Source organism: Calonectris borealis, chromosome 7, assembly GCF_964195595.1.
Source record: "Calonectris borealis chromosome 7, bCalBor7.hap1.2, whole genome shotgun sequence".
NCBI lineage: Eukaryota > Metazoa > Chordata > Aves > Procellariiformes > Procellariidae > Calonectris > Calonectris borealis.
In genome coordinates, this window is record NC_134318.1 from 6,877,078 (window position 1) to 6,903,589 (window position 26,512).

Below are 26,512 nucleotides of genomic sequence, written 5' to 3' on the forward strand. Positions count from 1 at the left end.
TAATATAACAAAGGCCTGATGGGACACGCATGTTGCAAGGCGATGGCAACTCAATGGGAACCTGAATCCTGCCATTCAGCCCCAGATTCCCAGTGACATTTTGGGACATGCCTTCTCCCGGCTCCGCAGGGGAAGCTAACAAGATCCTTCAGCAACTAGCACACAACAAGGAAATGAAACACATAAACTTACCGGTTTACAGAAGTTTTTATTGTTCATTAAGGAAGCTTCTGTGCAAAAATCAAGACAATGTTCTTCAGAAAGCAACTGCACGTGTCCCCCCAGCATAACTCAAGCAGGTCAGGTGCCACAGTCCACAGGAAGGGAGAAAACTAAAGAGACTCCCAGCGCTAGCACAGGATTTCCCCCCGGTTCACCCCGCCCCACAGGTCGCTAGCATGAGTCCTTCACTACTAAAAACCCAAGAAAATTAAAACCTTGCCAACCTACAAGAGCAAGTGTCAATCCATCCCCACCTCCCCCCCAAAAAAATCATGTTAAGAGAATGCCGTCCAGTTTAAAAGATCAAATACCATACTACATGCCGTGGTGTAACACAACCCGTACCTCCAGGGCGGCAACGCTGAAGAGAGCCCATTTCCTATCTGGCGTATCTACCCCAACTGCGATACACCGCTGGAACCACTGCACAAGCCTGCCAAGACAGAAAGCTGCAGGTATTTTACATCTTTAGGGGAAATTATTTTTCTTCTTTTTAAAGCCATGAGTGTTTCAGCATTCTGTACAAATGCAAACAGGAAAGACAAACCGGTATTGCTATCTGTCAACACTGCCCAGACATTTAGTATGTACACGTAGTAACAAAAAAGCTGCAGTCGAGTGGTTTTCCATTAAACTGCAAGAAAATGACTTTGCTTGCTGCTAAAGCGTTGTTACCGGAGCCCCTGCCTCACCCAAGACACCACAGAACAGTAGCAGTCGCCGGCACCTTTCTGAACAGGACTGGAATTTTCAAAGCTCCCCCTCTGCCCAGCTCCTCCTTCCCAAAGGTCTCCTCAGTTTGGTGCCTATTTTTGGGGTTAACTTGATCAGAACTACGCACTAAATGCTGGTAGGGGATGCAAGGTCCGTCTCAAGCAACACAAGCATGATTCCCATTCTGGAGGCCCCTACACCTCGAGGGCCTGACTTGTTTCCAGGGTAGCAGCCTGCCGTGAAAGGCTTTTGTTCAGAAGTTCAGGCCATTTCAGTGGGATGCTGCAGAGGCGGTCAGGTAAGCCAGCAGAGCTGCCAAATACCTACTACAGTGCTCTTACCATCTGCCATCTCTGCTTGCTACTCGGATGCGTTTCCCAACAGAAATGGGAACTCTGGAAAAAAAATTTATACTTCAAACTACTCAGAAGGGCGAGTGTCAGTGAGAACGGGTGGCAGCAATGGAAACTGCCCATGAGCTTCACAGCGCCTCTGAAGTTTTAGATGACTAAAATATGCTATGAGAGAAAAACAGATCAAGGAAAAAAAACAGCAGTTTACAATAAAAACCATTTTTCCATGTGTTCTACCCTCTATGCTGAACTCACTTTGACATACGCACAGCCCCTGCTGACTTCCTCCCCTCCATCTTCTACCGACCCAGCTCGCTCCACCTCCTTGGCACCCGGCTGGCTGCATGTAGGACGCTGCAAGACTAAGCAGAATTGAGCAACTAGGATAAGAAAAAAGGGAGCCATTCCTTACGTACGCCAGCATGCGTCAAAAGACTGAAATCCCACTGTACAGGGCTTGACAGTAGAACAAGTAGTCCAAGGAAATAAAAAGGACATGATCCAAGGCTGAGGGAGGGTTTCCTTAGCTATGATAACACCAGGAGCTGTAAGTGTGGTCACTCAAATGCAAAAGCGTGGTCACTGAAATGCAAATGTATCTTTTTAGGTACCAGTTACTTTGACGAAAGTTAGCTGGGCATACAAAGTCCCCGCCTCTGCATCTGTAGAGCTTTGAAAATTCCAGCCGAAGGGATTCTCAGATTCAACATTATCCCTTAGAGTTCTCCTACAATTACACAGAAAATTAATATTCCAGCCAGATGTTAAAAATGCAAAGCATGTAATCTTCCCAATGCTGACTACAGAAAGACATTTGAAAGTTTAGCCGCTATCTTGTTCTTTTTTTAAATTAAAAGATAATAATCTTGTCTCATTTCACCTTCTCTGCCATTCTTCCCAGCACCTAAAAAAAACACTTCAGCCTATCAATTAAAAGTCTACAACACACTGACTATTTTTAGGAGCATAATGAGTTAAACTGTACAATCAGAAGTATCTTTGTTAAGTCAACAATGAAGATCTGATCCTTCAACAGCAGCACTGCTACAGAACTGCTAAAGGAACCTGAAGGTCAAATTGTTAATGAGGCAGAGAGGAGAGGGACATTTGAGATACAGCTCTCCGCCAACCTCGGCCCGCATTTTTAAGAGCCACGGCAAACTTTCAGAACTGGAAATTCTTCTTCTAGTTCCACACATGACGTTTGCAGTGATCAACAGCCTAAAGGGAAAGAAATAGTGTATGTTAGTGGAAAAAAGCCTGTTTGCAAACGAGCATGCATCTACGCATACAATTCAACGCCTTATTCTGAGCCAAGATCTTGGGAGCAATTCTGTTTTTCTTAAAATAAGTGATTCCAGAGAGGACTAGAATAAATAACAACCTCGTCCCCACCCAGAAGCTTCAGGAAAGAATGCTGATGACCCTTAGCCATTAAGGCCTGGCAAAGAAAGCATCAGCCCACAGCAATACTGGAAGCCAGTTTTTAGAGCCTGATGAGAGGTCGTGACGTAGTCTGCTGGCTGCGCGAACACAGACTAAGTATAAAGCTCACACTGTACCTTACTATAGATTCTGAAATGCTAGCAGACGGGTAGGGGATAGGCACGCAAGGGAGAGGAAACAGTCTGCTTTAAGAAAGCTAAGGGCTATGGAAGACCCTCTAATCAAACTCAACGACATCTAGCTAGTACCCTTTTGCTTCCTGAAACTGGAATTCATCCACTTGAAAGTGTGGTATAGGAGCTGGAAAAGTAGCCTATAAGGAGCTATCAAAAACCAATAGGAAACTTGAGGCAGAATCCTGCTTTACGTACGTTGCACTGAGCAGCAGTCTCCATGTTCTTACACCAGTAACCTGGACCCCAGACACAAGCATCATCCCCCAGGAGAGGCTGTTTAGCTGATCCACAGACTCCAAGTTTCTGCGAAAAGAACAGCAGCAGAGTCAGCGTCTTTCTATTTGGACCACGAGATCCCAACTCCAGCCTTACGTCTGAGCTTCCACCTGACCTTCAGGAGCTCCCACAGTACCATGCTCAACTGACAACTGCAGCGACACTTGCAGCTGAACGAGTGGACATGAAGCAGTAATCTGACACGAGGAAGAATTAAGTTACCGCAACTGCTTCTTCATATTAAGTTTCAAGAAACAGAGCTTCTAGAAAGGGACCCTTCTCAAGAAATGTCATTTAACTTCCTCTCATCACATTCAGGGCGCACTACACCTTGTTACTGAACCTCAACAGCGGCTAACCACTGGCAGCTCTTTTCTTCTACCCTTCCTTGCACAAGGCTGGCAGTCAGACAGCTGTCCGTTCAGTGAGCCCGAGGCCTTGCACAACCGCATTTGCCCCAAGCATTCAGCGTGCTGATTTTTATTCCAGCAGAGTTTCTGCATGCGAGGCACTGAAAGGCGTACAGAAGAATAGGCAGGACTGTATCGGAGCCCAAACCCAACAGAACTGAACACAATACTCACAGTGCAAACAAAAGTGGGATCCATCATCTCTGCCAAGAGTTGCACAACCACCGGTTCATACTGTTCCACAAACTGAACACACTGTAACAAAACACAGGTTGACAGATTCTCGTGTTAAAGCCTTAGAAGAAGGAAGATAGGGTCTTCAGCAGGCAGGCCTGTACACTACTCCGAACACCCCAATAATACACTCCAAACTGATAAACCAGAGGCTTGAGCTCTGCAGGCTGAAAAGGACTCAGCATTGCGCTAATCATGCAACTAGATCATTTTTTGTTAGCTCATACCCGCCTGCAGCTGTCTGCAGACAGGTTATGATGAGAAAGGGGTGAAAAGGAAAGGAACCAAGCAGGACAGGCTTTGGGAAAAGAACCGAGCAGGAGGGGCTTTGACTTGCAAAGCTTAGTCTCTAGTCGTGGAGATCAGTGCTGTCTCAAGAGGTAAGCACACTGAACAAGCTGGAGACAAACATCCTGAACAGGATGGCAGCAACGCAGTAATGACTCTTAAGCACTTTTTAGCCCAAGTAGTTACTCTTGACTTCAGACCAGGAGCAGCACGAACGCTTCCCATCGAGAACAGTCAGCCCTCTAGTGGAGAGGCCATCTCCAGAGCACAGAAAGATGTCGACGGTCTCAGCAGAGACTAACGGCACCGATTAATAAGCGAACCACAGCTATTAAACCGCCTCAGAGCAGTTAGCAGGGATAGCCGTTTCACAGGTGCTTTAAGCCTGGATAGTGTATGCCTAGTAAACTTACAAGCAGTTGCCACTTGCTGACATCAGCAACCACCTAATAAGATTTCCAGGTAAGTCTTGATAGCAGTGGTCTAACAGGTGTTGCTTTTCACTGTCTCACCGGAATTATGCCAGCCTACTTCCAATTACTTTGTTAATCCCCTGAACAGGATCAGTGTGGAGGAAAAAAACCTTCAGCTGTTCCCACCCACTGTTCTCAGAGGATTTCCAGGCAAACTTTTACGGACTGCAAATTAGTACAACAATCCAGCCAGCCAATTCAGGCCCTCAAAAGTCTGCATCTATTCAAAGGACTGCCAACCCCCACGGATGGGGAGTGCGACAACCTAATCCCCCCTGCATCCCAAACTCCTTTCAGCCTCTAGCAGAGGGAGAGATTCCTTCAACTCTGACCTGCATTACGCTGACTACTCTTATAAAAACCATCATGAGATGCTGCTCGCTAGTTTTTCTGAATACTCTGCAAGATGTCTCGTCCTTCTGTTCACCTTCATCTGCCGTGTTCTGGCTGGAAGGCAGGCTGCCACACAGCAAGGCCTGTGTGGTCATTTGACTGCCTCAGTTCAAGCCCGCTCCCTTCTTTCTTGCTCTACTGCACATGAAAAGCTGCTATGCTTTGGTGCTAACTAGTAAAGGGAAAAACCTAGGAAGGATCAGGTTGCTGGACACAAGCCAGTCCCGGCTGCACCTGTGGACAGTTTGTCTCCAGCCGGAGACCAAGGCAGTTGGCCAAACACAGAGACCTCCATTATGAGTACCTGGACAGTTATAGCAGAAGTAGAGACACTTGAGAGACGCACCTAAAATTAGCATGTAGACAGAATATCAGGTGAAACACTCAGAAAATGAGGTAAGCATAACTGTCACTGTAGGACCTATGCAAACCCAACAAATCAACAAGGATGGTTCCCAACCATTGCTTTTTAGCCTGCCTCCTGCACATGCGCTTTACCTGATCACTGACAGACTCTGGCAGGAAGTGACAGACTTTTTCCAGTAAAGCTTCAATTTCAGCTGTCGTGGCATTCTTCTCTAGTTCTTTGTCTGCATAAGCTACCACCATTTTGCAGATATCACAGAAGCCACCTGCAGGTTTCACTAAAACTGAGAAGGAAAAAAAAGCCACAAGTGTCAGTGCTTAGGTAGTTCCCCCAAATAGAAGAAAGGAGGCAGCATCAGCAAAGTACTAAAGCAGGTGTCCTCAAAAGAGATATAATCATAGGTGAACTAGCCCATTTTGCAACACTACTGACTCCTCATTACCAACCTGGCTGCTGTGGAGGCTTGTTGGCTGCACAGCATTTCAGCATAACACACACAGCTTCAGGATTCGTTGCCTCCAAAAGCATGTCAATCAAAGCCTGGCCGTAGACATCTATGAAGTCCTTACACTGGTCTTTGACACTTGCTGGGAACAGGTAGCAGATCACCTCCATTTCATGTACAATCTCCTCCTGAAGCACAATGAAGGATGTGTGGCAAATAAGGAATAGAAATCTGACTAAATTCATAAGTACATGTTTTCTTACTCCGTCCCATCCAGGATGGAAATCTTACTCTCATGAAAACAGGCAATAAAATTAACTCTCGTTCCCCCTCCAACACAGCCCCATTTTAGCCAAAGCCTAGGAAGAGGTACCATTTCCACCACTTACACACCTCTGTCTTGTTGCTCTCCAAGAGGCCAGTCACTTCTTTCACCATGGTCTCACATATTTCACACAAGGAAAGACTCTTCTCTTGAACTGAGGCTTTCTGAATACACAGAAGAAACATACGAAACAATAAATCAGCACGGACAATTCGTAAAAGATCAGTCCAACAGCATTCATATTCCGGTGCAGCACACTAATTCATTTACCTAGCTGGCCAGTTTGAGCTGAATTCAAAAGGTCATGCAGAACCCAAAACCAACCTCAAAGGTCTTAGTAAAAAGCATTCTGAATCAACAGTCATTTTATATGACTAATTAAGACTACAATCCCCAGGTTGTATAAGGAGGGGAGTTGAATTTAGTAGACACGGAGAAATAAGCAGCCCCACAGTGACTGGAGTCAAGGGAAATATGAAGTGTTTTTTAAAATACACTAATGGAAGACGAAACTTCCTAGAATTGAGAGCACCCCCCTTTTTGCAAAAGAAACCTAGAAATTGAGGGACTTGAGGAAAACTGTTTGGAGCCTGTTAATCAGAAGTTAACTGTCCTCAAAAGAGATTTTCCTTTCCAAAAAACCTCAGCCCACGACTCACCCAAAGGCCATGGGAACCTAAGGTGCTTCTCAAACTCGGAGCTTCAGCATTCTGACTCTGATCACTCATCAGAGTGCTGTCCCATTTTTAAAAGGGATCGAAGCATAACTCCAAATGTAGAGCAAAACTCAAATTCAGCAATTTGCCCTCTAGCATTGGAAGTGTCATTTAGAATGGCTGCTAGACTCTACTGCTGGAACAAGAGTTCCCATTTCAATCCTGAAGTATTACCTTATCGCTTTGGCTTAGCCTAGGCTCTGCTATTCTAACAAATCAGCCAGCTCTCCTACTTCACAGATCAGCATTAGAAACAAGAGGAGGCCAGGAATTTATATGCAGGGAGACTTGGATTATTCTACACAGAAAAGCTCGTATTTTTCTGTTTCACCTAGTTCAATACGCTAAAGCAAAAAGAAAGGCAAAGCTGTCAAGTACAAAAAGTCCATCCTACCTCCACAGTTTCCATTTTCACTTCATGAACCACTTGAGCTGGCACCAGAGTCTGAAGGGGAACCAATTTCACGGAAGGACAGAACCCAACCATGGCACAAATGTCCTTTGGTTGCTGGAAAGAGATGTATAAGCAATTTTTAAAATTCTAGAAGACGCTGCCCCTTCTATGGAGCCTGTGAGCAGGCACAGAGAATAAAGTTTTAAAAGGCTCCAACACAATTAGAAGTTTTATGACTACTTCTACTTCAAGTATTGCCAAAGCATTTGATATGGTTATAGGCAGAACAACTACGAGATGAAATTTAGCAATTCCTTTAAAAGAGGAAAAGGTTAGGCCACATCCATTTAAAAACCCCATTTACCATGAGCTAATACACTATGCAAGTCCTTCAAAGGAGTTGACTTAAGAACTACCAACACCAAAACAGGCCACCACCATCACATTAGACCTGCACCCGTGAAGCTGCTCCCCTGAAAGCTTTAAGTAATCACAGAAGAAGGTCATTATCCTGACTTCAGAGTTCACCCAAAAGCTGAAAGAAATGCCTAGAAGAAAGGACTCCTTTTCTCATCCACAAACTACCTTCTTTAAAGCAGCCAGTAACATCACATTTTGCAAACAGAAACAGATTCCCGCATTACTGAACACAGCCTATAAGAAACAAAAGGTAACCACGTTAAAAACTAAGCCTAACCCTTTTTACAAATATGTGCAGTAACTGCATTTCAAGTGTTCTTTTCAGGGTAAGAGGGAAAACAGCAAACGGAAACAAAGCCTTTAAAAAGGCTTTCTAAGTCTTTCTTAAAGGTTTTAGAAAAGTACATTACTAAATGCAAAAATAAACGTCGGACACGAGGCAAACTGCTCTAAGGAGGCCACATTATACCCACACAAAGCGAGAAAGGCTGTACAGATTAATACACAAAAACTTGGAACTTTCCTACCTAAAGTCTATTTAAGCTAAAAAAAGTTACTTTTGGTCCTGTGGGTAATTAGAAGATCATACCCCACCCTGTCACCACGGCATCAAGCTTCTTACAGCAGAGGCTTATGAACAGTTAATACATCATGCCAAAACCTCATGCACAGGCAAAAGCAGTGTCTCAAAGACACAGTGCTGTTTCAGAGTACTCCAGGCAGTACCTTTAAGTCAAGCCCTTTGGTTCATGCATTGTAAGAAGCACTTCCAGATATTAATGTCACAGCAACACCCACATACACACAACATGTTCTCTCACAGAGAGGTGACAGACACAAGGTCTCCCAGGACTTGTTAAATTAAAAGCCCGAATAGCTCTAGGAAGCAGGAGCCTAAAGGCCTCCCGCATCTTCTTTTCAATTCATATACTCCAAACATCTATCCCATTGTCCTAGATTTAAAGGTTAACCAAGAAAAGACCTGGGGACAGCTTCACTCAAGCCCTTTTGAGCCCAGACTTTAAACCAGAAGCTGACAGGAGCCACTGGCATGCTTTTTCCACATCTATCCTTCTTGTACGAAAGCGAGCATATTTTCTGCTCTGCCGGGCAAAGCATAATCAAGCTGAAATCTTAGTAGCACAAACTGGTATCTGCAGCTGGAACTAGGACTGATCCACTGGAGGAAGTCAATAGTCTTTCGCTGTTTTAATCACATAAATATCCCTTGTATCTGTCAACACTGAGTACAATCACACCATGTACACAGCTAATAGAGCAAGAAGTGAACTACAAGCCCTTTAAGAGCAAGTGAACTACAAGCAGGCTATCACCACAGGCAAGTTGCTCACCTACCTGATCCTTCTGTTGACAGGGGAGATTGGAGACAGAGGAAGAAAGGAGAAATTAAAGATAACAGTTAAGAGAAAAAAAAACGTCAAGCGCTTGGAACTGCATATACTCTTTCCATGAAGATGATGGAATATGACATAGTTCCCACCCCAAAGATCCTTATAGCATTGCTACAGCAACTCACATTTAATTGCACAGTGCTAACCAGCATTATTCACGTGAAGTTATGAAAGCATCCTGGGCAAGACTACTTCCAAAGAGTTTGAACAACACTCAGCCGGATGCAAGGTGTGGTCATATTCCAATTTCAGGTATTAACCACACACTGCATTGCAATGCTTAAAATGAGAAACTAACTGTTGTCGGAACAAAGATTTGCTTCCTCCCCCAAGTGCTTAAGCAGTATGAGCTTCTAAGTAGCTTTTAGCAACTGGAAACAAAAAAAGGCCACTGTGTTGCCAAATTCAGGTTCAAGTCAGCCACATACGCTATTCGTAAATTCACCTACAATTTTTTATGTTGTTGTGGCATCTAGGCACTACGGAAAGGCTTACCCATTTTTTTTTTTTAAAGGCTTTGAGATGTCTGGATAAAGAGGTGCTATGGAGGTGGTCAGAGGTAAAATACATTGTATGTTGCTGCAGAAGACCAGAGCTGGAGCAGTACCACTCAGTTTCCATGGCTCCATCAAGAGCCCAGAGAGCAGTCGTCTTGAGATAGCAATTCCAGAAGAAGGACGTTTAGTCTTGCTTCAAATAGACACATTGAACCGATTTTGCAATACTGTGACAAAGACCAACTCTAATATGCTTACACAGTATTTGGTGGGGAGGGGGGAAGTGGTATAAGTACAGGACTGAGATAAAAGAGTATAAACGAACCTATGTAACACATCTTCTGTGTTTCAAAGGATTAGAGTGCCTTTTGCACCGCTGAAGTGGTTGTGAAAGAAAAGGAAAGTGCTAAAGAAAGTATTTTGAGACTGAAGTTACTATCCAATTAAATGCCAAATTCAAAGCGTTAACACCAAGACTTACAGAGCAAGGGCTCTCCCCAGACTTTTACTGCAGTAAATGTTTCCTGTTTCCAAGTAAGTTAGCTACACAAAGCAGAAAAATGAACTGAGACCAAATATTATATTCTACTGATCTTACCATGTGCATCATCATTTGGATAGCCAAGTCAGAATATTCAGAGATATAGTTCTTGCACTGCAGGAAGTGGGAAAAGAAAGTCTTGTAAATATGAAATCACTTAAGCTGTAGAGTTAATCTATAATTTTCCAATACACCTCAAGGTATTAATTTACCTGCTCTACTTAATAACTATTCTGTTGTCTTTCAGAGCTTGTCCCAAATGTAAGATGGCATTTCAGGTTACACAATCATCGCACACATAGCTGCTTATCTGATGAGTCCTTTTCTCTTCCTCTCAGGGCAAAAGCACTCCCCCTCATTGATATCACCACATTACCCTGCCAGATCATTTTTATGAAAAAGGCCTCTAAGGGCTAGCAGCAATCCTGAGTCTTTTTCCCCCACCCCAGTCCCATACACACCACCCCACCCAACTTTCTTGACCAGAAAGTTTGTGATTTCAGTGTTGTTATTGTTATACCGTGTAACATATCCTACATGTGACACACTCTCCTTTGTTTTATTAAATAGAGTTTACATTGAGAGAATTAAGGCACTGAACAAGCTATTTTATGTTTGCATGCAGGAACAAGTTTTTAAACAAAAAAGACAGCTTACCATATCAGACATTCCAGGTCCCAAACGGTCACACTCCTCCTTGGCATGAGCAACCAAAGACTTTACAAAAGATGAGTTTGTCCTCACAGCTTCCTGAACGTCAGTAACCAGCTGAATGCAATCTTGGCATACGTCCCCACTTCCCTGGACAAAGAGTGAAAGGAAACTTAAGTTGACGTATCTTCACATAACACTTCTTAGAAGCTTTCGTTACTACCAAGTTTTAAAAGCTATTTTGAACTATATACAAACCTTAACATAGAATACTTAAAAGCCTGAGCTAATACGAATAGACAAGCTACTGCTGGTCTGTGCACCAGCCACTAGATGGAGATTAGGTACCTACTTGGCTCTGAAACCCGAGATAACTGTTAAGATACCCAATCTTCAAAATCTCTTGGTTTTGTTACAGACCACAGTGGGAAGGTTTCCAAATCTGGCGTAGATCTTACCTGCTTGTTCTCCACCCACTCGCCTGTTTAACTCCCACATCTAGGCTTGCTATCAAGACTCAGCCTCTACTCACAAGTTCATTGTCTCATCTACTCCCCTTTGTCAACTATTTGTTCTTTTCTGATCCAGTCTGTCACCTCTGGATTCAGAGACGAATGCTTCCCCTGAAGGGCACAGCTAGCAGATTACTCAGAATGTGGGAGAATTCTTCCTTTGAACGCTGGTGCCAAACCTGCTTTCAGAAGAAACTGTTTCCAGTAGGACCTGCTTGACTACTACAGTCCTGGATGGGAACAGCCCAGCACAAGATTTGTCTTTATAGAGTGTGGTTGTTAATCCAAGATTATACATTGGTCGACAGGGGCTGCAGCTATCATCTTACTTAGCTTTAAACCCACAGGTTAAGGAAAAACGTTGTTGTCTGTATGCAGCAAGACAAAAATTCAACAGGAGACAGTCACCCAGGTGAAGTACATCAGCTTAACCTGTGCCCAGTACCACCTTACCAAGAATCACCAATAAGTTCTTACGCAAAGGAGCACTGAAGCTCTGCGGCAAAAAACATGCACTTCTTTTGCATGCTGGAATAGCACTGCGCCCTTACCTTAGACTTCTGCTTGGGTTTGTCCTGAGGGTAAAGGAGAAGAGGCACATTAGCCATGAATGGGGATGCCAGTTCAGAGAAATCCAGCTCTGGTATCTTATTGGACTGGAGTTGTTTCTGAAGTTTCATTGCTGCAAGGTGCTTCTGAAGGGACTGGCACAGTGAGAGGGCACTACACACAACTTCAGGTTTATCCTAGGAAGAGGTAAGATACGTACATAAAGCTCTAGACTGATAGCACTTTTATATGAAGTTCACAGTAGAGAGTCATTCAGCCAAAACATGATAGGAAGGGAAAACGTTTCACAGCAAGGAAGCAGTCTTCAAATTTACACCATTAATTGCAACACCAGTGATCCATACGGGATTGAAGGATCATTCGCACAATCTTACATAGAAGAGAAATTCAGGCATCAACAGGAGCACAACTTTTCATTCCAACAGTTGCAAACTGTTATCTACTTACTAGCTCTTCTTTGATCATATCCATGATAACTGGTAGGTAGGAATCCACAATTTCTTTGCACTCAGAGACCAGGCCTTGGTCAGGAAGAAACTCGCACGTCTTTTCCAAGTAAGAGCGGATCTCATCCTACAAAAGATGAGGCGGGCTATAAACTATCAAAATATGTATCACTCAAATGCTCCTTCCATTCCCAAAATGCACAACACCAAGCCTAAAAAAAGCCCCTTGAACTCAGGTAGGTCCAGGCAGTTGGCAAGCAGAACTAGAACGCGGTTTTACACTACAGGTCTATTTTCCCCAGTCCTAGACCTTCGATGAGACCCTGCCGAAGTGAAAACACGAAATACTGCTTGCAAAGCCTCCTCCACAACAGAGTCTTGCTAGCATAGAACATTTACATTTAAGAAGAGGAAGTGAAATTATGGACTAATGGGACAGTGATTTGTTTATGTAAAGTACTCCCAGGTTCACAAAAGAAAAAGGGAAGAAGCGCCCACAACCAAAATAAAGTCCACTTGGTGTAATCATCCACTTCTGGAGACTGCAGTATCCCACCTTTTAAGATCGATGGCCCACTGGCACAAGAACAATTTTATTAAGCATCTACAGTCAATCAGGGATGTGTTAGAGCATGAGAGGCTCTAGAATTCACTAATCTCTAAACCAGGAGAGGCTGTTTAAAAGCCTTTTCCCGTGTACTCTGGCCCCTTTCAACACCTGCTGCTTAAGTTGGGAAAACATCATGCAGACGACTCTTCCACCCGTTCACCTTGTGATCTTGTTAAGACAATGAAATCAAATAATGCCTTGGGGCAAGAAGGGGAGCTCTGCTTACCTCAGTGCCATTATCCTTCAAAACCTTGCCAGCCACTGTCACAAGTTCCTTACACAAGTCACAGGGGATACTGCTCTGGAGAGAGAAGTAGAGAGGTTTTTTGAGACAGAATTAAGTACCTGCAAATGCAGTGTGCGAGTAACAACGTGAAGAATGAGCATCGCATTTGGAATTGAAGTTAAAGAAGAAATACTGGCTGAAGCTGGGATGGGAAGAGGTGTTTATTAAAGGCTATTGCAAGCATGACCAGCTCCAGTTTCTTCAGTAAATCAACACGGTATGAAGAAGCAAGCATGCTACCACTTGCTCATTTCACCTAGTCCCATCTTCCTTGAAATATAAAATACATTGCCCCGAGAAGCCTTCTCCTGAACCTCTTTTACCTTACTCTTCAAAGAGTACACACTTACTAGAAATCTAAGAACTTTTCAGGCAGCTTCACTCATTTTAGTTGTGCTCTGCCATTCTGACATTCCTCCCTTCCCATACTTCTCCACAAACTGAAACACACCTCGGCACAGATATAGCCAAGGTGGACTGAATGCACCGGTAAGTAAAATGCCTTTTTCCCCTAGAAAATTGTGAAACAATACCACAAACTACAGCTGCATCTAGTAAAGCAGCACTCACATTTAGTACAAATGCAACTTGAAAAGCCACAGTAAATTAACATTTGTACCATTATTTACTGTCATGGTTTTCATAATTTAGCATATGCTGCATCTTTTGTGGAACATTAACTTATGAAAAAGACCTAAAGAAGCATACAGCTTTTTTTGTAATAAGCCTATCAACTTGGCATTGCTCAAATTAAGAGTAAGAAAAGGCTCTATGAATTAGGGATCGGTTTAATAAAGAGGAACGAGTCTGAAATCCACTAACTCCATTCCACACATTGCTCGGTGATTGTGCAACAGGTCACAGGAGAAGTCAGCAGACAAGTTGTGCAAGGCAGAGAAGTGGGAAGCAACCTTTATCTAGCACCCGAATTAAGGCACTATGTAGCACTTAACTCCGAGAGACTTGAAAAATCTTCATCAGCATATGGAAACCAGCTACCTCAACCACAGGTGGGAAGAAGTCTCGGTAGTTGATACTTACTACAGTAGGCTTGTTCCAGACATTCTGCTGGCAGTGTTTCACCACTCCGCACTGCGCTGCTGTCCGAACATTCTGACACCATACCTCTGGACCCTTCACGCACTCCTTCTGCCACGAAACAGGGCTTGCCACAGCTGCCAAAAAAAGAATCGTTCTTTCACAGTTGCACACTTGAATGATTTCCACTCCAAATCAAGCAGGTTAATGCTGTATAGTATAACCACAACCTCTCCAGTACGCCACTTAGGTTTACTAATATTTTTAAGCACATTTCAATCCAGCAATTTCTGACCTGAAACATAAGAATGAGTCCCAAATACAGATTACACAGCCAAAGAACTCAGAAAAACCGTAACAGTTGAAATTCCCTACTGAAGTGCTGGAGTCTCAGCACCTCAACAGTCCATTCCCTCATCATCCACTTTTTGTTTTTAAAAAAAACCAAAACACAAAAAAACCAAAACCCCACTTTGCTTAGCACACAAGAACTGACTTGAAACAGAAAAACTGCTCATTGCAGAAATCTACACTTCAGACAGCTGATTCCCGAAGCTACAATGCCCCTGTTCTCCTGTCCTTGCAGTCACTTCAACTCTGAACCAGCAGTCACATCTAGCTTGTAATTGTTGTCTGCATTCCTTCTCCCAGGTGAACCACCCTTTTCTCATACAGCAACTGAGAGAGCTAGGAAACTAATTGGATTAGAAGCCACAACAAGGCACACATTACACGGATAACCTAAGTGCCAGGTGCAGACACTGATCATAAAGAGAAAGTTTCAAGAAAGTCAAAGCAAAAGAAGGACGGAAAACGATGCGAGACATGTTCTATCATACATTTTTTAAACCCATTAAATCTATTTAGATTTTGTTTCCTCTTGGTCAGGTTCTTCAACTGTGTACAGAAAAATTTGTGGGGGTGAAAAAAAAAAGTGCAAGTCTCTGTCTGGACATTACCTCCCACCCCACATGGAATTGCCTTGCAACCTATAAAGTTTTGAAGTAAAATACAGAATACCATTTCTGGACAGTCTTCCTAAAGAAATGTAAAAGATCTGCATTATTAGTAAGTACTAGGACAAGTTAATCAACTGCACCTTTCGGCTGACTTTCCAAGCTTTTTTTTTTTTTAATTGTGCTATCTGGACTGGACACCCAACTTCTCCCAGTATTCTAAAACCATCTTATCTGTCCGTGGGCTCAGTTTCTTCAGCAGTCGATCTCCTACGTTGCCCTAACCTATGAAGAAACAACTCCTAAACTCCTACAGCAGACAGGCTCCAAGGAAATTTGCCGTGGTCTAAGCCTACAAGGCACTGCTGTCGAAGTTTTAGGAAAAAAAAAAATGCCCACTCAAACCTATTAGCTGTACAGGTGTTGTTTAGGAGCCATTACCTTCACAACAATGCTGTTTACACATCACAAAATGCTGTAAAATGACATTGTCAACCAAGAAGCAGGAATTAAGTTGTTTGATTCCTACGAAGCTTCTAGTAAGGTTATGACAGATGAACAATCACTTTTCCATTTCTCACGTCTCAGTTCTGAGCAATTAGAGGATCCACTTACCAGCTGAATTACTGGTGCATTACTAGGTACACAGCCACTACACATCAAACAGAGCCAGATAAACACTGCTTTATAGGCGGCATTCTGCAGCCTTTTCAGCTGTTGAATTATAAAGCCTGTTTACACTGGATTTCACAGAGGAATGACCCATTTATTTTAAGAAAAATGTGCTTTGCATACTTAATCTTCTACACAAGAACATGAAGTTTGCCACCCTCTCTCCCAGCAAAAAGCCTAGATTGCATATTATTCTTCAGCAAGACAGCACTCTAGGATTGCTTATAGACTATAGGAATAAGACCTCAAACCTTCTAATAATGTATGGTTAGCAAAATATTTACAGCCTGCCTATTCTAAATTACAGCATTATTCATCTGGAAGCACTAGGAATAGTTAAGTTTCAAAGTCAGCCAAATAGCTGTCAGCTCTGGCAGGATGACAATAACCAAGTATACACTTGGTTGAAGGAAAGAGTTATTCTTCCCTTTCAGATATTGGTATTGAACAGTGGGAGGAAGGCTCTGCAAGGCAGGGTCAAAGTCTGGCTAAAGCCAAGCAAGACCTCAACTTTAAACAGTGGAATTAAGGGCTTCCCACTATTTACAAGTACAGCTTTTAACCCATGCCTTTAGTTCTGTAAATCAAATTATTCCCCCTCCCCTGTTTGAAACACACTGTAAAATTACAAAGCTAAACTATAAAACTACAACAATAGTTATTCCAAGCAGTTTCTCAAACTCCTGATCTAAGAAGCTGTTTAAACCCAAACTGAGGCGTTCATGCCGTAACTTGCACTGGTTTGATCTAGCTCTTAATGAACTTTCAGTTTTTGTTCGGCTTCTTACTTTAGGATCCTGTCACTGTATGACTTCTCAGATCCATACCCAGTTTTGGCAGTCTTGCTCGTTCTTTCTCGTAGCCTCCAACCTAGTCAGTGTAAGTGCAGGACAAAAGAAACACTATGCTTCAGCTTTATGCTTACTTACCAGCTTTTTTGGCTGTATGTCTTTAACAAATTCCCTGCTGCACGGCTTCTGTATCAAACAGATGCTCACACAGAGTCAGTCACTAATGCTCTGACCTGCCAGGACACAGCAAGGAGTATCGGCAAGGCAGCAGGGTTTTGTCAGGTTACGATACTGAGGCAGAAGAAAACCAAAGAGCAAGGCAGTAGTCTGAGACCTTTTGAGGTGAGCAGAGTGCAGGCTGCAGATAATTCTGTTCAGACCGGGGGCGGGGGAGAAAAAAAAAAGTCTTAAAATTAGATTGATTTTTGACAGTAGGTTAACTACGTGATGCCTCTGATTGCACAGATTCCCTGCATCGCATGTCTCACCAGTTTGCAAGGAGAAAAGAGTAATTTCTCAGAAAAGGCATATGCAGCCGTATTTTGTTCAGATTCTGCTCAAAGCACTGCCACTGGGCACACAGTCACTTTGGATTTGAGAATAAGGATGTTATCTGCAATCCTCTACAGGAGACCAAAGCCACAAAATCTCAGAAGAGCTTGAGACCAGTAGGGACAGTGAAGAATGACAAGCATCAAACTGTTCACAGGCCAGCGAACACTGAAAACTAGTTTTAGGATGCAAGTAAGCACCTCAAACACCTTCCCATTGGTATTATTTAAAGTCCTCACTCCTGCACAACATCAGAGCAAGATGAAAAGCCAAAATATCTTCATAAGTTTTCTGTCAAAAAAGCCAATAGACTCAGGAAACCTGAATCAGCTATGCCATGAGGATGAATACTTATCTACAGAAAACAAAAAATGGAGGAACAGCAGTGCCCTTTCAGTTACAAAGGACACTGGGGAAGTTCTTTCCTTCTGAGAAGACAACTCTACATTTGATGCCTTCAGTACAGATCTTTCTGGTCAAACGGTGACTAGGCAAATTTGTTTGTTAGGACCACACATCGCTGGGCACATTTTACAGAGCAGCTACAGAACAAAGACGACGCACACTAAGCATGGCTTCTTTTCTTCCATGTTCCACAGTGACTTTAAATACAGTTAAGCTTGCACTAGTTTATTCTGTATTATGTTGAAATATTTTTATTACATAACTCAATGTCTAATATGAAAGGATGCACCTTAATTGCAACAGTATCCACTCTCCCTTTCTGAAAAACAGAAACAAAACTAAACAACTCTGCACTAATTCAGATCTTGCAGATTCACAAAAAGCCTGAAATCCTTTACTGTTCCCACTACTTTTTCCCTTTAGCTTGTTCTCCTGAAAATGAAACAGCATTTTTCCTCATATATTGACTTACATGACAACAAAAGCAAATATGCCAGTGAAGTGTGTTAAGACCTTGTGCTGTTTCACAACAGAATGAACGGTTTTAAGTCTTAACAGTTATCCTGCCTGTTCCCTCCAAATAGCCTCTGCTGCAAGAAGAGCGACACCTTAATGTGGCATTTCACATCCCCAGCACAGCAGCAAGCCAAGAGAAAACAAAGCACTGTCAAGTTACCTCACACGATTCTTAATGCTTGCTGCATAAACCCAATGGGATTACCTTCTTAGTTATCTCTGGCATCCCTTTATTTTATATATTGTTCTTTATCTAAGGTTATCAATTTCTAAATAGATTTCTCCTTTCTCTGTAGATTAGCTCTCAACAGTCACGCGTCATGCTCACCCAAACCTGCCCCCCTTCCCCAAAGTTTTGCAAGCCACTATTTTTAGAGCACCAAACAAGTTTATCTGTGAAGGCCAGGGTATTTCTTTACGCGCCCTCTTCACTGGCTCCTCCCTTCTTGAACAGCTTCAGAGACGTGGTTTCTTCAATTTTAGAAGGAACGGTCTTTGCTCCACCAAGCTTTTCCTAAATTAAGCAGTGAAAGAAAATGGAGGAGGAAGGAGAAGGGGGGTAAAAACGCAATCCACGTGTAAAGGGTACAGTCTTTCACATCTGAAAGACTTCAGCTTTTGGGCTTTTAGCCAAGCTGACAGCCCCAGGCATCCTAAGATCCTTGCACACACTTGCAGCTTCTTGAAATAAAACAAACAAACAAAACAAACCCCACCAAACAAAAAAAAAAAAACAGCAAACAAAGAAAAAAGATATTCATACCCACTCTGACCTCTCTGATGCTCATGTCTGACAGACAAGCCATCTCCCAGAACAAGCGTTCCCTCAGAAACACAGCCTGGAGTCCAACAACATAATCAAAATACTCCACAAGTTGAAGTGTAACAGCAGAAAGGAAGAAGAAACCTTTTGAGGCCCAGGTCAGCAACCTAACACTGCCAGAACGCCAATAACACAGTCCTGACAAGTGACAGCTACTGCATTATCACGTGGGGCCCTGCCAAGGAATTCACACAAAACCCAGTTTAAAGGCTGCAGAGATAAAGGGAAACCTGCAGCTTGCTCCCACAGTGGTACTATCCTACTTACTTCAGCAACTATGTATTACTCCCAGACACCTCTTCAAAGCAGCAAATGCCAACTATGATCTCCTTCCTCGACACTAGGCATCTGGAATGGAAATGCTAACGTACAGTCAGAAGTTAGTGAAGTAGAGGTGACAGCCCTCTCAGACAATACCACCTTTTCTACTTGGAAAGCTTAGAGCCACGCACGTGAAAGCATAGTTCAGCTCTCCACTCCTCTTCAGGAAACAGGAACCTAGAAGGAAGCTTGTAATAGCTGGATTACCATTCTGCAAGGACAGCTACTGGAAAATTGTTAGGTAATTACCCTTCCTGAGGATAGCCTTCCCTCCCCTCAAGCATTTGTTATTCTTCTTCCAGGGAGAGCCAGCCTGAATTTCTTCCCAAAATTCTCAGAAAAATATTCTACGCAATCCCCTCCAAAGCTGTACTGAACCTATTAATGAGACTTTCGTGATCATACTTAAAAGTTAACACCTTATATAAGCTTCTATGAAGAGGGATTCATATGGGCCAGATTCCCTAAAGAGCCAGAGGATAAACCAGAAAACTATTGCCCAGAACACAAAGAAATTCAGCTTGAAGACTCAAGCCTCCTCCAAACCAAACTGCTAGGAAAACCTCAGTGTGAGCAGCACTTTTATGGACAAATTAACCTGCAGTTGGCAAGGAAAGGAAAGAGCTGAGCTGCTGTTCACTTTAATGGGCTGAAGTCAAATGTGGGTGCTGTCAACTCTTATGCCTTTATGACAGTCTCATTTGTTCCGAGTATATTAACATATTCATCAGGAAGGATGCTCTTTCCCAGGCTGTCCCACTTGGCAATGCTAAAACAAAGACCATTCATTATCTCCCAGAAATGCCCATAGACGAAGTGAATGCATCAGTCTCTGCCATTCTGTGCTCAGTTAGTTACTGACTTTTCTCCATTTCTTTAGGGAACTGCAAAAGCAAAGTGTGTTTAAGTTAAAGAAGTCAAGAGGGATCAACTTGTCTTCAATAAATTTTACAAAGTGTCAACAAGCCAAGGAGTGGCCTCAACCTGAAGTTATCTGAAGGGCTCAGTACTCCACAGCCTCTCTAGTCAGTTAGTGAGTGTAAGTAAAATTTCAAAAGTTGTAACCACACCATGTGCTAGTAACGCATGCCAAAGGTCTACTATGCCTATGGATTAATAAGTCAGTAAAATGACCACAGTATTTGAGAGATTATAGGCAATTTGCAGAAGAAACATGAAATCCGACTAGCTGTTATTCCAGATGACAGTTAAAAATCAGAGTCTTCCTGTCCTGGATCTACTGATCAAATATCAAGCCTGAAACGTTTGTAACTAGTGCAATTCACGAGAAACGAGTTTTGAATTATTGCCATGATTGGGCTCTTCCTCAAAGTGGGGAGCGCATTCCCATTCTGGTACGCTACCTCTGCTGTAAAACATGGTTCTTACCTCAGATGCACCCTTGCTTCCCTCTCCAGAAGACAAGCATGCTAAGAGAAGCAGTTTGTGTACATACAGGCAATCACAACAAAGTTAAAGATAGCAGAGAACAGTAAAATCAGCTCTACTGTCCCAGTAAGTTGTCCCAATTTCTATAAAGGTTGCAAGAGAACCATGATTTCCACATTGACCAGAGGTTGCTACCAGGTTGCCAAGCAAGTCCCGACTTCTGCCTGAAGAATCTAAATTTTTTCTATGACAGAATCTATATTTGGATGTTCAACGGCATCTGGCAGTCATCAGGAGCAAGCGATCCCATACAATATGTTAAGATATTCCCAAGAAGTTATGAGAAGCATTTTTCCCTGCAGCAGATCCCTGTAGAAATATGCCTAAATGTTTTGAACATACTTCTTGTCCATCTCCATTCCTTCTGTTTTTGTTTTGGGTTGGGCTTGGGTTTGTTTGGATTTGGGGGGGGGGGAGGCAGGGAGGGGGAAGAGGGAGAGAGGGGGAAGCAGATTTCATGCGAGTCTCTGCAGAAATTCTGTATTGGACATCCTCCTTTCACCAGGCAAATATATTCACACCACAGAGAATGGAAAAGTCTGCTAGTTACGTTGAGAGCCACGTCTGTAAAAGAAGACAAAATGCCTGGCCACAGGTTACACTGCAGCCCCAGCAAAGCACAGGTGCACCTAAAAACTTCAGAAAACAGAAGGGCAGTTCAAGACACCACCATGAAGAAACAGAAGAAAAGCCTCGGGAGCAATGCTCTTTTTCACACTGCTGCCAGAGGAGTGCTTTAATGCAGGATGAATGCCAGAAGAGCATTCTCAACTCAACAGGAAGCTCCCTTAGGGAAAAGGAAGGAAAGGGAAGACATCAGACCCCCGCAGCTGAGCAGAGAAAGTATGCCAGAGGGATGAAAAGGGACACTTTAAAGAGCAGCTTCAGAGAGGACAGCAGTTAGCGATGGGAGAGCCTAGAAAAGGCAAACTGTCATGCACAAGGTGAAAGAATAACCTACCCAGGAGCACAGCGATGAAGCAGTTGATAGCAGGAAAGAAGAAAGTGTTAACCCCTAATCTCTGCATACTAATAGCTTGTATCCCAATATGAACATTGTCGAAGGATTTTAAACTGTTATGCCTGGAAAAAACAAGCCTTGAAATCTCACTACAAGATTCACTTATTCAGCATCTCCGAGAAAATCTCTCTATACACAGACTTTTACAGAACTAGAGAACAAAGTTTAAAAACTAGTCAGGGTAAACAGTGTAAACGTGAGACTCCTCACTCCAAGAGGAAGAAAAATATTGGTATCTGAAATTAAACATTGCTCCCTGACCAAATACAGACAAACATTGCCTCAAAATACATGCACACACTTCAAAGACCACAGAAGTACCCCTTTTAACTTGCAATAGGAACTCTGTTATCTTAATAGCAGCAAATTAACTGCATACAAAAGCTGCTACATAAAGAAAAAAAATTAAACAGAAAATGGACGGTGAGTAAATCCTTAAAGAAAAAACAAACCCAAACCCTTTTTTTGTCATGTAGTTCTAAGGCGTTGCCCCAAACCTGCTCTGAAGAATCAGATCCACATGAGACATTGAAACAAAAACCCACTGGCAGCCAGCAATAACTGGTCCTGCTTCCCTCACAGATACAAGGTAAAAATCTTCCTGCATGTTATGCCATAAAACCCTCCCTGAAACAGCACAGTCCAACCTCAGGGAGAGTCCCAGCTGAGATCACCATCACCTGATGGAGACATGTTCAGTTTTGCTGACAAGCTCCCACTCTCTTGTTCCACGCTCTACATCATCTTGGTTTTCGGAGGTTCCCAGAACAGCTGCTTTGTGGTATGCTGAATAGCACAAACTGAGATTACAAAAAGACTGCATAAGATTTCCAAAGCTCTGCAGATGCGATCACGCATTTCACCGAGCGCAACCGTGACCATGCAGAACAGCTTGCGCAGCTCCTCCCAGACACAACCAAGAACAACTCTTTCTATTTATACTTCTTCTGCAAACAAGGAGGAGATTGTGCAAGGGCAGGTTTACACAAGCCACATGACTGGTGCACTATCCAAGCACCGCTTCGTTATGTGATGGTCGTAAGGTGCCTCATACCCACAGCACTCCCTGTTATTCCTCTAAGAAAACAGGGATGTATTTTTTAAAAATAAGACACCTTCCACTGTTTGCTTAATTTCATCTACAGCAGTGGGCTGCACCAGCCTAGCTTTTTTGTTAGAAACCACATTCCCAACTATAGCAAGCCTGCAAACTACAGAGCATAGTCCGAGTTCAATTATCTGCTTTTTCCACATCCTCCAGAAAATTCAAGTCAGACTAGCTCAGCCTTCAATTTTCCTGTCCCCAGATGTTCTGACCAGTGTTTGCTAGAGGAATTATACACTAGTTTCAATTCTTGGAAGGAAGGAAGATTAAGTCTACTATTATAGGGGGGGTGAAATAATCACATCCCCAAACTTTTTACTTTCCACTCCCAGTTTAACTTTTATTTTAGCAAGACGAAAAAAAAAATCAGCTCAAGAGAAACTGACTTCTCTTTTAACTGCGCACCCAGCCCTCCACCTTTCCTGGTCTCAAAGACAAGCAATAATGAAAGCGCGTATCAGCAATCCAAAGATCCCAAGTCCTGCACAGCCTGCTTTAATTCCTTCGTGTCTCCCTTAAAGGGAAGAAGCACAGCAGCACTGTAAGTAGGTCAACCAAAAACCCTCATGGCCTACCAGCCATGCTGTAAGCCAGCCAAGTAACTCCATTAGGATACGCCAAGGGTGGCTAGATTTTGATACAGCTAATTAGTTAGCTTAGTAGACGAAAACGGTGTTTCAAGTTGTCACAGCAAAGTCTTCAGAAAAATCTGCACGATACCATCATAGGGGTGAGTCAATTAATATTCATAACAGAACCTCGGCGAAAAAAGACAGGTGTTTATTTGTGTTAAAACAGTGACTTCCTAAAGAAAAACAGGCCTAACAAGTCTTCTGCTATGCTCAGTTGCATACGCCTGCCTTTAACAGGTAGACCAAGCTAACTCTCATTGCTGAACTGGTTTCTCATTACAATTTCCCTAAATACACTAATGGGAAACCTGGTGGATACTTCAAGGCAAATCCTTTTCACTTTTAAAGCACAAGAAACTACAATGATTTTAGTGATTCGGAAACAGTCCCAATAGAAATGATAACTGATGGCAGTTAATTCAGTGCAGAGCAGACACAAAAGTCATATTGTTAAAGCAGATAAACATGCAGAGTGAAAGCTGACATTTGCTTTCTTGTTTCCAGCCTGAAAAGTCTGAGATTCTCCATTAAAATGTCCGCATACCAGTACATTAAAAGTCCACTTAAGTACAAGACTAGTGTACAATCATGCAAGATCTCAGAGGCCTAATTTACTGTAGTCTGCCAGTTGGTTATTCCTATGGCTTTTAAACAGCTAGTCAGGCTTTTTTTTTTTTGTTGACTTGTGAAATTAAACTCGTAAGCAAATAAGCTCTAGGTTTAAAATTGTCTTATTTAAAGGAAAATTATCCAAAAAATCGTGTGCATCACTGTATTAGACCTTCAATTTTGGGGTTTCTAGCCATTCCATACCACAACCTGAAGGTGTATTACCCTTTCAGTCAGTCTATGAATCATTTCTGTAGCTCTGTCTAGCTTATGCAAAGTACAAAATACAAGCATTGCCTTTTCTAACCTCTAGTCCTAACGCTAAAGGCAGAATATCCCCCTATTACCACCACTTTCACCTCAGCAACAACAGGCAAGGCAGCAAGCAGCAACCTTAGTGGAATTTTCCACGTGGAGCAGGAGACCCTAATGAAATGAGGCTGCTAAAAGCACGCAACAGAAAAGGCTACCTCTTGCCATCTGAAAAGAGGATTAACACTCATCTACCCCTGAAGTGCCAAATATAAATAGAGCTGCTGGCAGAAAAAGTTTCTACCAATTGCTCTTCTTTGGCTCTAGGAGGTGATATAGCTGCCCGATTAGTGTCAGATATGGATACAGACTGATCCGATGTTACCACAGTGCCATCGGGAAGTCATCTTCCTACCAGCAGTGGGAAAGGCTGGTTTCTCACGGGGTTTCTCCCTGTGTTTACCTGAGCGCTACTCATGGGTGATTTCCCCCACCCCAAAGACAGCTTTTCCACCCCGAAGGCGCCCTTGAAATCGCTGCTCGCTGCCCTCCCCCCCCGCCCTGCTCCCCCGGCGGTACTGGCGGGACCGTTAGACCCCAAACCGGCCTGCGCCACCGTCAGGGCTCCCCCCGCCCGCCACCCTCCCTGATCGCTGCCTCCTCTCCCTGCGCTTTCGGCAGCGGGGCCCGGCAGCTCCTGCTGGAAGAAGAGAAGAGAAACAGCTTTAGGCCCGGCCTCCCCCCCCCCCCCGCCCCCTCACAGCGCCGGCCGCCCTCAGCCCGCTCCCGCCCGGGCAGGCCCTCGGTGGTGAAGGAACGCCGCCCCCAGACCGCCGGGGCTAAGCGTGAGGGGGAAAGGGAGCCGGAGGCCGGGCCGCTTACCGGCCGCCAGGAGCCCGAGGAGGCAGAGGAACTGCGGCGCCATCGCCCCCGCGCCCGTCTGCAATGCGGCGCCGCCGCCGCCCCCCCCGCCCCTATATAAAGGCTGCGCGGGACGCCACTGCGCATGCTCGCCCGCCGCACCGCCCCCCCCCGCCGGGCTGCTGCGCATGCGCGGGGGAGGGGGCGAGCTCCTCACGCCCCTCACTCCCCCCGCGCATGCTCCGGCCGCCGCCGCCGCGTCTCCTCACACGGGCTCGAAATGGCGCCGGTGCCTGACACCACCGCGCCGGAGAGTCAGGCGTGCCAAAAGCCGGAGCCGTAGTTCCCCCGCCTTCTCTGGGTAGGGGGTGTGAGCCCCCGCCGCTTAAAACGGCCCTGCCCGGCGGTTCGCCCAGCGGCGGCCCGGGGCCCTTCACAGGCAGTGCCCCCGGGGCGGTGGGAGACCACAGGCAGGAGAGTCCCCATAGGTACCACCAGTCTCGCTTTCGGCTGGTGGCAGCCCATGGAGGTGCACACCAGCAAGGAGGAGATGTGCCATGGCACAGCTTCCCGTCTTGTTGCCTGGGTTGAGGAGGTGGGTGGGTGCTTGTTTTTCCTTGCTGTGCCTGGCAGACTCCTGCTCCCTGTTGTCACTGGGCAACTAGGTATCTGTGTGGTCGAAAGGAACAGTAATTAAAAGTACAATTAAGATAGCCTGAACTGACTTGATCTCTCTTACTCCTGCCACTGGTTCAGCCAACTGGGAACAGCAAACTAACCCAGAAAAAAATGCAGTGTTTTCCGACTGGATCAACGAACCAAACCAGCTCAGCTGAGGGCCAGAGCTGGTCCACAGGCAGAAGCCAGGCTCTCCAGGACTGCGCAGAGCTGCTAGAGCAGCTCCCCTCTTCTTTTAAACCCACGCTCGGGGCTTTCTGTTGCTGGAGGAAGGGTCCCAATACGCCAGGTGCTTCTCACAGCCTGGAGAGCTTTGCCTGTGTGTCCCCCTTGCTGCCTCACCGTAACTCACAAAACACTCATCTCATCTGAAGCGCTCACGATCTGCAAGGCTTATCCTGCCCAGTTCGTGAGGATCTTCAAGGTGTTGCCGTTCATCTAAGGGCATACACGGTATTACCATGTTAGGTCCCTACCCACATGTTCATTTTTCAAGGACCAGACCTGATAACATGATAACATTTAAGGTTTACTTGCAGTTTAAAGGTTAGGAGGAAGTGGATCTGTTCTGTTTCACTTTGCCAGTCTATACCAAACAGGCTAATGCGCATTTCTCTTCTTCTTATGACGACCTTTTTAAAATTAAAAGCCAAG

General features: G+C 44.1%; 1 protein-coding gene across 1 annotated transcript; it reads right to left on the bottom strand.

Moving 5' to 3' along the window:
• Window positions 1-188: 188 nt before the first annotated feature.
• Window positions 189-25,368, bottom strand: LOC142084078 (prosaposin). The gene is made up of 14 exons (XM_075154162.1): window positions 25,202-25,368; window positions 14,219-14,352; window positions 13,118-13,192; window positions 12,283-12,408; window positions 11,817-12,011; window positions 10,760-10,903; window positions 10,160-10,216; window positions 7,233-7,346; window positions 6,191-6,286; window positions 5,799-5,985; window positions 5,484-5,635; window positions 3,772-3,852; window positions 3,107-3,214; window positions 189-2,510 (listed from the first exon to the last, which is right to left on the bottom strand). Exons 1-14 carry the CDS (start codon window positions 25,242-25,244, stop codon window positions 2,475-2,477), a joined length of 1,548 nt encoding a protein of 515 aa, XP_075010263.1. The 5' UTR covers window positions 25,245-25,368; the 3' UTR covers window positions 189-2,474.
• Between the last annotated feature and the right edge of the window lie 1,144 nt (window positions 25,369-26,512).